At 42.8% G+C, this 16,627-nt stretch overlaps 1 protein-coding gene across 1 annotated transcript in view; it reads right to left on the bottom strand.

Annotated features, from left to right (window-relative positions):
* CPED1 (cadherin like and PC-esterase domain containing 1) overlaps positions 1-16,627 on the bottom strand; it is a 207,242-nt gene that overhangs the window by 2,533 nt on the left and 188,082 nt on the right. The window contains exons 20-23 of the mRNA XM_038753259.1: positions 11,693-11,913; positions 11,289-11,390; positions 11,033-11,120; positions 8,713-8,859 (exon numbers count right to left, since the gene is read on the bottom strand). Of these exons, the coding sequence (XP_038609187.1) occupies positions 8,713-8,859; positions 11,033-11,120; positions 11,289-11,390; positions 11,693-11,913 (558 nt within the window). The remainder of the gene's footprint in view (positions 1-8,712; positions 8,860-11,032; positions 11,121-11,288; positions 11,391-11,692; positions 11,914-16,627) is intronic.

Here is a 16,627-nt window from a genome sequence, read left to right as displayed (position 1 = left end):
GTTTTTATTTGATACAGAGGTCGATAGGCAACCACTGGAGACTTTTGAGGAGGGGCGCGGCATGCCCTGAACATTTCTATAGAAAGATAATCCGGGCAGCGGAGTGGGGAGAGGCAGGATGTTGGGAGGTCAGAAAGGAGGCTGCTGCAGTCATCCAGTTGGGATAGGATAAGTGACTGTACTAACGCGGTAGTGGTTTGGATGGAGAGGAAAGGGCGGATCTTGGCGCTGTTGTGAAGGTGAGATCGGCAAGATGTGGCGATGGGACTAGATATGTGGAGTGATTGAGAGAGTGGAGTCAAGGATGATACCAAGGTTGTGGGCTTGTGAGACTGGAAAGATGGTTGTGCCACCTACAATGACGTGAAAGTTCGGGAGAGGACAGGGTTTGGGAGAGAAGATAAGGAGCTTTGTCTAGGACTTGTTGAGTTTGAGGTGGCAGGAGGACTTGAACTTGGGTCTGTAAACAACATATAGTTTATAATTATAAACAAGGTACTTGTGTCTGTACCCCTAAAGCATTTGATATTCACCCTACCCCCAGCCCCTTACACACTTATCTTTATATTCTGTCATTTCCCCTACTTTTAATTTATTTTATGCCTGTCTTGTCCTCCAGACTGCATGCTCCTCTTGAGCAGGAGTCGTATAACTGCCGGCTCTATTTTATTGTGCTCTCCCGAGCACTTAGTACAGTGCTTTGCACAGAGTAGGTATTCAGTAAATACCATTGACTGCTGGTCATTCAGAAGGTCTCAGTCAATCATTGGTATTTGTTGAGCCCCTAATAATGTGCAGAACACTGCACTGAGCTAAGCACTTGGTGGTGTAAGAGAGCCAGGGTGCATGTTTCCTATATTAATCCCCATTTTCCTCAGATGAGGAAACTGAGTTACAGAGAAGTTGAGTTACTTGTCCAAGGTCACACTGCAATCAACTGACTGAGCCAAAATTAGAACCCAAGTCATCTGACTACAAGGTCTGTTCTTCTTCCATACTTTGTGCCAAGTGATCAGATCAGTAATTCTGTGTGAGAGAAGCAGCGTGGCTCAGTGGAAAGAGACTGGGCTTTGGAGTCAGAGGTTGTTGGTTCAAATCCTGGCTCCGCCAACTGTCAGCTGTGTGACTTTGGACAAGTCACTTAACTTCTCTGTGCCTCAGTTACCTCATCTGTAAAATGGGGATCAAGATTGTGAGCCCCCCGTGGGGCAACCTGATCACCTTGTAACCGCCCCAGTGCTTAGAACATTGCTTTGCACATAGTAAGTGCTTAATAAACACCATTATTATTATTATCATTATTATCAGGCATAGACCCTGTGCCTATGGAGCTCAAAGTCTCAGTGGGAGAGAGAATAGTTATTTAATCACCATTTTACACACGAGGAGATTGAAGCACCTTCTACTAGGCCACTTAGAAGGCTCCCAGAGGTAGCTCTGGGAAACCAATTATAGTTTTCTTAGCCCCTAATACCCTCCCCAAGTTCCACTTGGTTTACCCAGTCTCATTTGAAAATCTACCAGTGATGAGGTGTAGATGGTGTAAGATAAAATGCTTCAGGATGAGGTGAGCACTCACAGTTATTTTTTTTTGTGTGTGTGTGTGTGTGTGTGTGAGTGTGTGTGTCTTTTGCTTTTCTCTTGCAGAAGCTGAGTGCTGAAATGTAATTTCAATTTTGACTTTTAGAGCTAGAGAATTTGACCTCCTCCAGGACAATGCTCATATTTATTCAGGGTCAGAAATAGTGTAAAACAAACAAAATGGTCCAGAGAGTCTGGAGTGCCAGAAACATCCCCGCCTGATCAACAATTTGGCCACATTGCAAGTGAGCATGAAGTACAAATTTAGTCATGATGTGTTCAAAGTCCCATTAGGCCTCTCTCTCGGCCAAGATAAATGAGTTGTTTTCCTGCCGTTCTACAAGCTGAGTTTTCCAAATTAAGACTCAGATCGAGTGTCTTTGATTAAGTCAGGTCAGATTGGGTCCTTTGCCAGGAAGTAATGACCAAGATGGTTCTTCAGTGTTCAGCCACTGGCCAAGAATGAGGGTGGCTGTGCCCAGTGGAACCCTGCCTTTTCCTAGCATGAGGAGGCAGATTCTTCATTGTTATCATTATTATTATTATTATTATTATTGTTATATTTGTCACATGCTTACTATGTGTAAAGCACTGTTCTATGCCCAGGGGTAGATTCAAGTTAATCGCATCAGGCACAATCCCTGTCACGTATGGGGCTCACAGTCTAAGTAGGAAGTAGAACCGGGATTGAATCCCCCATCTTACAGATGAGAAAACTGAGGCACAGCTAAATTAAGTTACTTGCCCAAGGTCACTCAGCAGGCAACTAATAGAGTCTGTATTAAAGCCCCATCTTTTGACTCCAGGCCTGTACTCTTTCCACTAGGCCCCAGTAAGGTTATCAGGTACTGTTAGTTCATTCAAGGACAAATGGGTTACTATGTAGATTGTTCCCAGAAGAATAAAGGTTGGAGTGAATCCTCTGAGGACAAGAAAAAAGAAAAGCTATCCCTTTTTAATCAATGGTATTTATTGAGTGCTTATTGGGTGCAGAGCACTTTACTAAGCATTTGGGAGAGCATAATGTTACAAAGTTGGTGGACATGTTCCCTGCCCACAAAGAACTTACAGTCTAGAAGGGGGTATAATACGATATGATTTGGTATGACCTTTTCTCCAGGACGAGCTGCGCTCAAGGGAGAGCAATAAAATTGAATGGGAAAGTCAGACTTTTCCTATAGCGGGCAGAAAAGAGTCTTGGAGAAAGTGGATGGGAGTAGGGAAGCAGGAAAGAGATGACTACCAGTCTGACTTGACAGGAAAGAAAGCTCAGTGCTTACTCAGTTTAGAATTTGGATTTACACTAGCGACTTGCTCATTGTGGGCAGGAATTATGTTGCCAACTCTCCCAAGTGCTTGGTACAGTGCTCTACATATAGTAAGCATTTAATAAATATGATCGATTGATTTTAAAAGTTGATGTTCTAGATGGGGAGGGGTTGCTGCTTGGAAGTAAGGAAGAGAACTTGTGGAAACGTTTCAAATTGGATGAGATTATCAGGGCACACAGAAATGGCTGCGAGAATGGCAAGCCTATAGACAATATCTCCCTATCTTACAAGTCCATAATTTTGGCATTGTCCTCAACTCAGCAATTTCATACAACCTACATATTCAGTCTGTTCCCAAATTCTGTCAGTTCTACCTTTACAACTAAAGATAGTTGTAAAGTTTACCCTTTCCTCTCCATCTAAACGGCTACCTTGTTAATCCAAGCATTTATACTATCTCACATTGACTAGAGGTCAGGGGTTCAAATCCCGGCTCCACCAATTGTCAGCCGTGTGACTTTGGGCAAGTCACTTAACTTCTCTGTGCCTCAGTTACTTCATCTGTAAAATGGGGATTAAGATTGTGAGCCCCCCCATGGGACAACCTGATCACCTTGTAACCTCCCCAGCACTTAGAACAGTGCTTTGCACATAATAAGCGCTTAATATATGCCGTCATTATTATTATTATTACTGCATCTGCCTCCTCACAAACTTACCTGCGTCCTGTCTCTCCCCACCTCTTGTCTCTCCCCACTCCAATCCATACTTTACTCTGCTGGCCGGTTCATTTTTCAAACAAAAAAAGTTCAGTCATAGTCTCCCCACTCCTCAAGAACTTCTAGTCTATCTACCACATCCACCTCTACATTAAACAGAAAGTTGGTTTTCAAGCACTCAATCAGCTTGCCCCCTCCTACTTGACCGACTACATCCAGCCCACGCATTTTGCTCCTCTAGCGCCAGCTTGCTCACTGTACCTCGAATTTCTCTGTTTCACCACCAATACCTTTCCCATGTGCTCCCTCTGGTCTGGAACTCCCTCCCACTTCATATATGCCAGACCACCACTCTCTTCACCTTCAAAGCCTTATTAAGGTCACAACTCTTCCAAGAGGCCTTCCTAAGTTAATCAATCAATCAATCAATCGTATTTATTGAGCGCTTACTATGTGCAGAGCACTGTACTAAGCGCTTGGGAAGTACAAATTGGCATCACATAGAGACAGTCCCTACCCAACAGTGGGCTCACAGTCTAAAAGGGGGAGACAGAGAACTGAACCAAACATACCAACAAAATAAAATAAGTAGGATAGAAATGTACAAGTAAAATAAATAAATAAATAAATAAATAGAGTAATAAATATGTACAACCATAAGTTGTACATATAAGTTAACCATAAGTTAAGCTTTCCTTTCCCCAGCTCCCTCTCCCTCCTGCATCATCCATGCACTTGGATCTGTCCCATTTGGGGCATTTGGCATTCTACCCACCGTCAGCCCCACAGCACTTATGTACCTATCTATAAATTATTTATTTATGTAAATGTCTGCCTACCCCTTTAGACTGTCTACCAACTCTGTTGTATTGTACTCTCCCAAGCGCTTACTGCAGTGCTCTGAACACAGTTCATGACCAATAAATATGATTAAATAGGATTGATTGACTGACCAATAGTTATGGAAATCAAAATTCTAGGTGATAGGCTATTCATGACCCTCCAAACCAGATTAGATGGTTAGATGAGGATACCCCAGATAGAGCCGCCCTGGCATTGGTGACTCAACAGCTCTTCAGAACACAGTGGGATAGCAGAAGCCAAAGGAAACCATGGAAGTACTGTGGCCTAGTGGAAAGAGCATGGGCCAAAGAGTCAGAGGACCTAGGTTCTAATTCCGGTCCAGCCACTTGTCTGCTGTGTGACCTGGGACAAGTCATTTAACTTCTCTATGCCTCAGTTACTTCATCTGTAAACTGGAGATAAAGACTGTGAGACCCATGTGGGCCATGGACTATGTCCAACCTGATAAGCTTGAATCTACCCTAGTGCTTAGTACAGTGCCTGGCTCACAGTAAGTACATGAAGTAACATATAACTTAAAAATGAAAAAACAACTTTTCCTCCTGATATTCAGATTCCTTTGTGAGCTTGTAGAGTTTTCTTCCCCCCACCCGCCATGAAATACTCAACTTCCTCACTGCCAAGCATCAGTCATTGGAGTTTTATTAAATAATATTGTGGCCTTTTCAATCAGTCAATTAATCGATGGTATTTATTGAGTGTTAACTGTGAGCTGAACACGGTTCTATGCATTTGGATCTGTGACCTTTGGATAGTTGATATTCACTGCACTCCCAACCCTACAGTGCTTATGTACATATATTTGAATTATTTATTATAAATTATGTATTTATATTAATGTCTGTCTCCTTCTCTAAACTGTAAGCTCACTGTGGGCAGGGAATGTGCCTGCTAATTCTCTTGTATTGTACACCCAAGCACTTAGAACAGTGCTCTGCACATAGTAAACACTCATTTAATACCATTGATTGATTGACTGAGAGTATAATATAGTAGTTAGACAGGATCCCTGCCTAAGAGTGGCTTACAGTCTAGAAGGGGAGGTAGACATTAAAATAAATTATGGCTATGTACATAAGTGCTGAGGGGCTGGGGGTGGAGTGAAAATTAATGTGCTTAAGGGATACGGACCCAAGTGCACAGGCGACGCAGAAGGGAGGGAAAAGAGGGGAAGTGACAGCTTAATCAGGGAAGACCACTTGGAGGAGACGTGATTTAAGTGGGGTTTCAAAATAGGGAGAGTAGAGGTCTGTGGTATATGAAAGGAGAGAATATGAATAGCTGGTTAGATACGAATGTGTCATGCCACTCGTAGACATAGACACAGCATCCATCTCAGAACCAGATCTTGTCTTTGTGGTTCACCCTTATAAGAGACACATTTCTAAGGTAAGGTACTTGGAGAGACCCAAGGAATTGTCCAAAGTACTCTCAAGGACAGGGACCTCCAGACTTTGAATTTCTGTAGAGGTAGAACAGGGCGGTCATTCAGTCTTATGTCTGAATAGTAGATATTCCAATGCTTGCTGTCATAACTATTATTGCTGTTAACTTGTTTGTAACACTCAATCCCCTGGGCTGATAGGTCACAGTTATTCACACCTTGACATTTTCAAAATGTGAAATTAAGAGCTGACCATGACATAAAGGTCCTTATCACTTGCCCTGTCCTGTCAATCAATCAATAGTATTTCCTGAACACCGACAGGGTGCAGAGCCCTTGAACTAAGTGCTTGGAAGAGTCAAAGAAAATAGAAGATGTGGGATTTCCCCTCATGAAGATTGCACAGGGAGGGCTAGATTAAGGCTGGATGACAAGATTTCAGCCTTAGTTTGTGGTGGGGCCAAAAACAGAAGTGGTTGAGTCAAGTCTGAGAAATCCAGGCCAAGACGACCTCTGAGGGTTGGTCCAAAGCCTGATCAACCACCCAGATGAGTCTTGGCCAGAGGTAACTTTGTTTTAATGGGTGACAACGCTTCATTCATTCATTCAGTCGTATTTATTGAGTGCTTACTGTGTGCAGAACACTGTACTAAATGCTCTGGAGAGTACAATATAACAATAAACAGACACATTCCCTGCCCACCACCAGCTTAGAACCCTGAGGAAAACTGATAGATGGTATGAAGGGCAGTTTGAGCCCCTCAGAAAAAAAAGGTGCAGTCTGAATCCAAGTCTTCTTGCTGTGGCTGTCAATACTACCACAGTAATCATATCGTGAATACTCAAGCGTCTTTTCTCTGCTCCCGGATTCCATGACCGTTAGTGAAAAGTGGTTGCCATTGGGACAGAAGACGCATGTAATGTGATCAACTGGAAATAGCTCCTTCTGTTTTTAATCGGAGCAATGCTCAAAACCACTGGCACGCTGCTCCGTTTAAACCCCCAGCACTAAAACAGCAAAAGGAAAACAGACACCCTCCCTCAAAAAATGCTAATTGAAGACAGATTATGTAAAAATGCCACTAAAACAGGCCAAGACGACTGCATATTGTCTTTCCAAGCCCCCCGTTTTCTGTGGGTTTGGCTGCATTTGGCCTGCTGCTGCGGCCACCTGGGATCATGGGCTGGCTCAGCTGGGAATGTAACCTCCGTTCCCCCACCATGGACTTTCGATGTGCGGACGCCTTGGCTTCTGACACACAGAGAAGGGATTCAAGGGACAGGACATTTGCTTTCGGGAGGGAGGCAAGGGGCCCAAGTGCTATTTTAGCGTGTGGAAAACACCAGGAACTGGGCTGAGTCGGCGAAAGCAACTGGCTGATCAGTCAGAAACTGAAAAACCTTTTCCTGGCTCCGATCGCTTGTTTAGCCACAAACAAGGCCTTTTTGGGTGCCTCTATTTCATTGTCCACAAAATGATAACAATGGTCAACTACTTCACAAGAGCAATATAAAATATGCCGTCCAAAATCAGAAGAGGATTTATTATATGCAGGGCGGTGTTATCAGGGTCACATTGCTTCTACCCAGCATACTGGGAGAAGTCACAGCTTTCTGGGCCACCAAACTTCAGGGTTTGAAAGGACTGTTGAAAATTGGAGACATCCTGAGAAAAACTACTAGGGGGCAAGGTTAAGGAGACCAGGGTTAAGTGATTCCCTAATCCTCTCCGGAAAAGTCCAAGTACAGTTTCTCCAGCGGCTACTGGGAAATTCCCAAGTGTCCTCTGGAAGATTCCAACCACAGTTATCAGTTGAAGAATGATGAGAAAGGCAATGTGTTATCTCCACTGAACAAGGCTTGATGAAGAAGAAATAGGATGGGGATGGAGAGAGGGAGGTGGAAATATTAATAATAATGATTATAATGTTAATGGCATTTGTTAAGCGCTTAGTCTATGTCAAGCACTGTTCTCAGTGCTGGGGTAGTTGCAAGATAATCAGGTCGGACACAGTTCGAGTCCCACTGTGGGGCTCACAGTCTAAGGAGGAGGGAAGACACGTATTGAATATCCATTTACCCATGAGGTAACAGGAACAGAGAAATGAAGAGATTTGCCCAAGTTCACACAGCAGACAATCAATCAATCAATCAATCGTATTTATTGAGCGCTTACTGTGTGCAGAGCACTGTACTAAGCGCTTGGGAAGTACAAGTTGGCAACATATAGAGACAGTCCCTACCCAACAGTGGGCTCACAGTCTAAAAGGGGGAGACAGGGAACAAAACCAAACATACTAACAAAATAAAATAAATAGAATAGATATGTACAAGTAAAATAAATAGAGTAATAAATATGTACAAACATATATACATATAGACAAGTGATAGAGCTGGCATTAGACACCCAGGTCTTCTGAGTCCTAAGCCTGTGCTCTATCCACTAGGTCACGCTAATTTTTTTATGGTATTTGTTAAGCTCTTACTACATTCCAGGCATTCCAGCTAATCAGAATGGACATAGTCCATGTCCCACAAGAGGCTCACAGTCCTAATCCCCATTTTACAGATGAAGTAACTGAGGCACAGAGAACTGAAGCCCAATGTTACGCAGCAGACAAGTGGTGGAACTGGAATTATAACACAGGTCCTTCTGACTTCCAGGAGTTCTGAGAGTTCTGACTCCTTCCAATGTTTTAAAATGTTCTGTGTCATTGCCCCTTTGACTGGCTGTATGATACTGAGGAAGTGACCTTAGCCCACCCTGTCTCATTTGCAAAAGAAATACTGACCTCTTTCAGTTTTACAGGGAATTAATATCAAAACTCATGCAAAACATTTCGCAAAAATACAGAATGCTGTATTGTCGAGGGAGAAAGGCCAGCACGAATACCTCATGGAAATGGCACCCACACTTCCCCTGCAGAAATTCCTTGTGGCGGCCCATTGTAATCTGGAACGTATCGATCACTTCAAAGCCATATATTTTTGCAGAATCCAGGATAAGTAGATTTTCTTTCCATAAATTCTTTACTTCACTCTGCATGTGAAAACCCAAAAGTACTACTGTTAAACAAAATGAGAGAGTTTTCCCATTATATTAATGGACTGAAACTGTGTCTGTCAATCAATCATGGCAATAACTGAGTACTTACCATCTCCTATTCACTGTATTGTTTCCTGAAGAAAATAATTACTGTAGCAGCTGAGAAAAAATTGCTTAAAGATGCTTAGTAAATACAGATCCAGCAGAAGAGACCCATGTGCAGTGGACTTCGAACAAAGAAATAAGTACAGTACACTGTTGCTACATGGGGCAGGCTAGGAAGTAGAGTGCCAGGGCTTTGTGAGAGAAATAGTTTTGGAAGGAATTTCTCTGCTCACAGAGAACTTACTTTCAGCTAAAGGGAGTCCCTCACATAATCCAACAGGGAAATCTAATCTACAATTGAACGGTTAGAATTTGAGGCTTCCAGGACCAAATTTAACCTTTCTTCTCACCCTTTAGGTGCTTGAAAACCAACAGAGTTGTTCTCATTAGGAAAGGAAGAACCCCTTGAAAAAGCTGAAGTATTATGGAAACTATATATGTTGTTCCAGCGTAAACTCCAGCAAAACAGTAAGGTGCCTGATATTGGAAGATCTTGGGCAGAGTTTCATATCAGTAAAGCTCTGGGCAAGCCTGTGACTTTATTAGTTTCTACTCTCTCTGACCCCTTCACCAATGTTTTGCAGTTTTAGCCTGCAATAGAGCCACCAACTGAAATAAGACAAATTCATAGGCAAATCCCACCCATACCGGTTCCATCCAACCCAGGAGTTGGAGAAACGGCTTGATGTTGACCCTCTTGATATCCACCCTCGTGCTTAGGGATGAACAATGTAATATCCTTAACTTTCTCCCTAGAAGTCCATTACTGACTACTAGTCCATGCATTTGTCTAACCCTTATTGGACTTACTGATACTTTTGTACGCCACTTTATTGTAGTATCATGGAATATGGTGAACAACAAACAACCCAGTATTCATCCTGAGAAGCAGCATGGCTCAGTGAAAAGCAGCGTGGCTCAGTGGAAAGAGCACGGGCTTTGGAGTCAGAGGTTGTGGGTTCAAATACCGGCTCCACCACATGTCTGCTGTGTGACCTTGGGCAAGTCACTTAACTTCTCGGGGCCTCAGTTACCTCATCTGTAAAATAGGGATGATGACTGTGAGCCCCACGCGGGACAACCTGATCACCTTGTATCTCCTCCAGCGCTTAGAACAGTGCTTTGCACATAGTAAGCACTTAACAAATGCCATTATTATTATTATTATTATCCTATCTATCCCATCCAAGGGTTTCCTATACCAACTCAGATTTCTTTAACCTAGAGCAGAACTAAGTGCTTAGTAAAATGCTCTGCACACAATAAAAATCATTGATTGATGGATTGATTGAGCAGAGGTGACTTCTCTGAGGTCCACAAAGGACTAGCCTTGTACCAGTAAGGCTATCCTGTCCCAAGAGTGGACTGCTGGCAGTAACAGGGACACAGACATCAAAATGATATATTCTTTCCAGCAGCTTTTGTCAAAGAACATCCTTCCCTGTTACTTTTCCCAGACGACTGACACGTTTCTGTAGGAAGCCTCGCATGCTGCTTGAATGAGACCCTGGACTATGAATGAATCTGTGCCTGGTTTTAAAACATGAGGGAGTTAAAGGGAGTCCTTCAAATAACCTGTGTTCACTGTTCTAACACTGTCTCACTGTTGTGAGAGAAATAATTTCGGAAGGAATTTCTCTGCTCACAGAGAACTTACTTTCAGTTAAAGGGAGTCCCTCACATAATTCAACAGGGAAATCCAATCTACAATTGAACGGCTAGAATTTGAGGCTTCCAGGACTAAATTTAATCTTTCTTCTCACTGTTTAGGTGCTCTTGAATATCAACAGAGCTGTTCTCATTAGGGAAGGAAGAACCCCTTGAAAAAAGCGATGTGCCTGGCATATAGTAAGTGCTTAACAATTACCAAAATTGTTATTAATGAGGGCATTCCCTCGATTTGCTGGAAGCTCATCCACTTTCATGAATACTGATACCTTGGACAGCAAGATGGCTTCAATCAATTGTATTTATTGAGTGCATACCGTGTCCAGAACACTGCACAAAACACTTCATACCTCTAACAAGGTTTCCACGGGGACACCATGTAATTCTGACCTACCTGTGATAAAGAATGCACTCCATCCACTGGCAGATGAAACCCCATTCCTATGGTTTTGATGACCACCAGGATATTCAATAAGTTTTCTCTAGACAAAACAATTTAAGATACAGAAAGAAAGTGGGCACATTATAACAGGTTTTCATAAAGATACATGTTAAGAGCCCACCATTCTTACCTAGGGTGACACCTCTAGTCAACACCACTAAGCTCAATGTTAACATTCTGTAGGGAATAAAATGATGTGGAAATTTACCTTTTCAAGACCTTCCAAATAATTTGCAGGTGATTGGAATTGAGCCACTGAACACCTCCTACAACCAACACAGTCTGGTCCGTGTTCTCAAGGGGCCTCGATCTGAAACCCAGAAAGAAAAATAGCATGTATCGCCTTAAAACAGATGGTACACATTTTACCAGCATTGCATTACATTTCACTGAACCAGAGCTGGCATCCTGATCCAAAGACCCGCTTGTTATCCCCCTCCCACTTCCAACCACCCTCTACCGCATCAATTTTTCAACCACTTGACTTTGGTGGCTAAGATTTTCAGCACATCTCGCTTATGGCCAGGAGCAGTAAGCAACCATTTCTGCCAGCGAGATGCTCCTGGGAAGAAAGAGGTTCCAATCCCAGCCAGCTGCAGTTCTGAGGGTTACCTTTGCAAAAGTTGTTCTAGGGCTTTTTCAAATGTGGGCCTCCGGGTACTGTGAATCCAGAACTGAGGGTAATAGGAATAGCTGATGAGGGTTTTCCCATCGTTGATGTTGGGGTAGGTTTTTGTGCCATGCAACTTCTGCCATTCTTGAAGGGTTTCATTTACCCTCTCAATCAGGTAGTACATTATCCCCCGGTTTGTTGAATCGCCGATGAAGAGAACCTTTAAATTCCAAAAGAAAAGTATCTTCAGGTCGGATGCATTTGTCGTGCTATAAGGTTCTTCAAGGACATCAAGGGATTTTGATAAATAAGATCAGGAAAATAATGATAATGATGATAATATTTGTATGTGCTTACTATATGCCAGGAAGCACTAGGTGCTGGGGTGGATACAAGCTAATAGGATTGGACACGTACCTGTCCCACATGGAGCTCACAGCCTCAATCCCCATTTTACAGGTAACTGAGGCACAGAGAAATGAAGCAACTTGCCCAAGGTCACACAGCAGACAAGTGGCGGAGCTGGGATTAGAACCCATGACTTTCAGACTCTTAGGCCCGTGCTCTATCCACTAAAATAACAGGGCCACTAGCTTCAAATATCTTGGGAGCGTGTGAGTGTGTGTGTATGTGTGTGTATACTTATACTTTATAACATGTTCCTTTCTTGAAAAAGGCCTGTTTTCCATTTGGCAGGCAGATATTTTCCTCTGGCTTGGAGTAACAGCCCAAACCGTTTTGTTTCACTTATTACTGCATTTGTACATCACCGGGAATGCCAGCAAAACTCTCGGAAGATGTTTTTACATATGAATTTGGTTTTGTTACAATGGAGTACATCCAAATGCAGAGGAAGAAACTACTGTAGACCCCATGGCTAGCTGAACTTTTATCTATTTTTAGTTCATGTGTCACAGGTTTCTGAATTTAAAGTGACAGTTTGGTCTGTGCCCATAATTGTCTTCCAGAACCAAAAGTCTGGAAAGAGATCCTTTTAACTGTTGTAATGAGAAAAAGATCATTTTTGCATGTAACTAATGGTAATTCAGTATACTCATGAGCTCTATGAACGATGGTTTTCAAATCAAAGTGAGGAGCTAGTTTGATTAATCGTTCACTCACTAGTATTTATCAAGCATTTATCCTATGTAGAGCGATCAATCAGTAGTATTTATTGAGTAATTGCTGTGAGCAGAGCACTGTACTAAGCACTTCGGAGAGTACAATATAACAGAGTTGATAGACATGTTTCCTGCCTGCAGTAAGCTTGCAGTCTAGAAAATGAGCTTATAATCTAAACACTGTAACAAGTATTTAGGAGAGTACAAAAGATTGAGTAGATATGATCTCTGCCTTAAAGGAGTTTATAATCTAGTGGGGGAAATGGACAGTGCTGTGGTGAGAAGGGGGATTGTAGTGAATACCTAAGTGCTCACTGGGAGAGGTCTCCTAGTACATGACTGACAGTCGATGATTAACAAATTTCTCTACTTCTCTAGAAGGGTAGTCTATTCTTTCAAAGAAAGCGCAGTCCTGGGAGTCTCATCCCAGCTCCGCCACTTGCCTGCTGTGTGACCTTGGAGAGGTCACATAACTTCCCTGTGCCTCAGTTCCCTCGTCTGCAAAATGGGGATTGAATACCTTTTCTCCCTCCTACTCAGACTGTGAGCCCCATGTGGGACCTGATTAAATTATTTCTACCCCAGCGCTTAGCAACTATCACAATTATTATTACTGCCTAAGGACTCACAAGGGGACTTAGGAATTTATAGGCACCAAGTTCCACAATCCCCATTATAGATAAACTGGATAAATCAATCAATCAATCAATCAATGGTATTTATTGAGCATTTACTGGGTGCAGAGCACTGTACTAAACACTTGGGAGAGTACAATGCAATAGAATGGAAAATGAAAAATCATTCCTTGTCAATATTTTCCAATCAAATGAATAAAAAAGAATTCAGTTTTCAGATAGATTTATTTCAATCAATCAATCAATCAATGGTATTTTTTGAGCACCTAATGAATGCAGAGCCCTATACAAAGCATTGATAGGCTGGGCTATGGCTCAAACAGGCTGAATATCCTGAGCATTTTCTAAGACTGAAAGAAAAGTGTCTCCTATCATCCAACCCCTTTCTTTAGTACAGGTGAAAATTAGAGAGCATATCCCCTCCTCCCCCTCCCCACCCCCCCCGCCTTACCTCCTTCCCCTCCCCACAGCACCTGTATATATGTATATATGTTTGTACGTATTTATTACTCTATTTATTTTACTTGTACATATCTATTCTATTTATTTTATTTTGTTAATATGTTTTGTTTTGTTGTCTGTCTCCCCCTTCTAGACTGTGAGCCCGCTGTTGGGTAGGGACCATCTCTATATGTTGCCAACTTGTACTTCCCAAGAGCTTAGTACAGTGCTCTGCACACAGTAAGTGCTCAATAAATACAACTGAATGAATGAATATGCAGTCCTGTAGACTTTAATCTTGTTGTGGACAGGGAATGTGTCTGTTGTTGTAATTTCCCAAATGCTTAGGATATTGCTTTGCACACAGTAAGCACTCAATAAATAAGACTGATTAACTGATTGAAGTGTAACTCAGTACATGCAGTTTAACATCCAAAAGTGAAAATTGTGGGGACAGACCGATAACCAATATACCCATTTGGATCTCAAAACCATTTTTTGTTTTCCCCCCAAATGGCTGTGACTGTGAAAGATTGGGGTGAGCGTGGATGAACCCATGACATAAATCCTCCCATCTGGAGGTTCTCAGGGCTCCGCAGTGTTCCCTTAGGTCTGTGGAGGAGCACACAACCTCCTTATGTTTCCCCCTCCTTGATTCTCTGTTTGAAAGGGGCTTCCAGGGGAGACAGGCTGGAATTGTTTCTTGGGGGACAGCAGCCTGTCACTCTCCTCACCACCTCACTCTTCCCTGTTTTCCACCACAATGTGTTTCCATATGGTGCTTAGAGAAGATGCTAGAGTAATAATAATACTCATGGTATTTGTTAATGCCCCAACATGGAGCTCACAGTCTAAGAAAGAGTAAAAACAGGTATTGAAACCTCATTTTGTAGATGAAGAAATCAAAGCACAGAAAAGTTAAATGAATTTCCCAAGATCATCCATCAGGCAAGTGGTACAGCCAGGATTAGAATCCAGGTCATGTGACCCCCCAGGCCTGTTGGGCAGGGACTGTCTCTATATGTTGCCAACTTGTACTTAGTACAGTGCTCTGCACACAGTAAGCACTCAATAAATACGATTGATTGATTGATTGATTGACTGATTGAGAAGAATCCGGTCATGGCAGCCAACCTGATGGCAGAATTGCCAGGAGTGGCTGTCCACTGCAACGAGCCCCAGCCACTCCCTCAAGTGACTCTGGACACTGACTCAGGTTCAACTCTACAGTGATGACTGTGGCTTGTTGTGAGCAGGGAATGTCTATTTATTGTTATATTATACTCTCCCAAGCACTTAGTACATTGCTTTGCACAAAGTAAGCATTCAATAAATATAATTGAATGAATGAATGATGACACCCCTGCCCTGTTCTTGGAAAGGGGGTATGGGGAAGAAGGACAGGAAAGAGAACTTTGAACACATTCTGCCCACCACACTCAGGTTTTTTTGTTTTTTTTTAGTGGTGTTTGTTAAGTGCTTACTATGTGCCAGGCACTGTTATTAAGCACTGGGGTAGATACTAGCTAATCAGGTTGGACAGGGTCCATGTCCCACGTGGGGCTCACAGTCTTAATCCACATTTTATAGATGAGATAATCGATGCAAAGAGAAGTGAAGTGACTTGCCCGGGTGACTTGCACAGCAGACAAGTGGCAGAGCCAGGATTAGGACCCAGGAACTTCTGACTCCGAGTCTCGTGCTCTATCCAATAGGCAAAGCTGCCTCCCCATAGTCCCTTTGAGGGCAGGGACTATATCCTTCTCTTCCTTTGGGTAATTTGGCAGACTTGGCCAGCCCAGAGGAAGCCCCTCAGTACTGTGTCAAGGAAGAGTGAATGGGAGGGCTGGCCAATTGTGTCACTTCAAAGGAAGTTCACAGGCATTCCTCTTCACTCCCCAGTCATCATCTCTCTGACTTAAACCATGGTCACATATCCCAGCCCAGACCCTTAGTCTCATAATTAAAAACTGGCTGGGCCGGACAAGGGAGGGAGATAGTGAGAAAAATGACCAATAGTTCATCCCACGCTGCTCCAGTCCTGCTGATTGGGCAGAAACACTTTTCTCTGAGAAAGGAGGCCAGTCGGAGAGGGAGGTGACATTACTAGTCAGGTGCTAGGGCAAACACTTCCACCTTCATCTTTCCAACCCTAGACAGGACTCTGCTGTGGAGGGGTAGTAGAAAGGACATTTTAACCCAGTGGTGTGAGCCTGATGGGAGCCAGATTCTTTAGGGAAGCTAATTGGGACATTTCAGCTGGAATACAACCCAACTGAGACATATCTCCTGTAATTTTCACCTGCCAAAATACATTTAGCTCAGTTATTCATTTTAATTAGAGGCTATAGAGCAACATCTCAATCTGCAAATGTTTGGGGAATGCAGAGACCCAGGTGGATCTCTCTCTCTCTCTCTCTCTCTCTCTCTCTCTCTCGCACACCGTTAGTTGTTCTTCACATTTAAAGGTGACAGCATTGACATGAAATTCACCTTGTGAGTGGTGGTTGAACTTGCTCACCCCCCTCTCACTCCATCACACACATGCATGAAAACATACACACAGAATTTATTTTTAAGACTACCAATCGTGGTTCTTTTTTTTTTGCTGGTTGAAAAATGAAATGATTTTCATTTATAGCCTGCCCAATCAATGCAACAACCCGGTTATTTTGCTAGAAAAGAAGACTCCTGGGAGGGCAGATGAGTCTTGGTTTTTGTTGGAAAGATTTAGTGT

Source organism: Tachyglossus aculeatus, chromosome 10, assembly GCF_015852505.1.
Source record: "Tachyglossus aculeatus isolate mTacAcu1 chromosome 10, mTacAcu1.pri, whole genome shotgun sequence".
In the NCBI taxonomy this organism is placed as follows: domain Eukaryota; kingdom Metazoa; phylum Chordata; class Mammalia; order Monotremata; family Tachyglossidae; genus Tachyglossus; species Tachyglossus aculeatus.
Note: the sequence above shows the minus strand (reverse complement) of the source record. Positions and strands in the feature narration are given on the sequence as shown.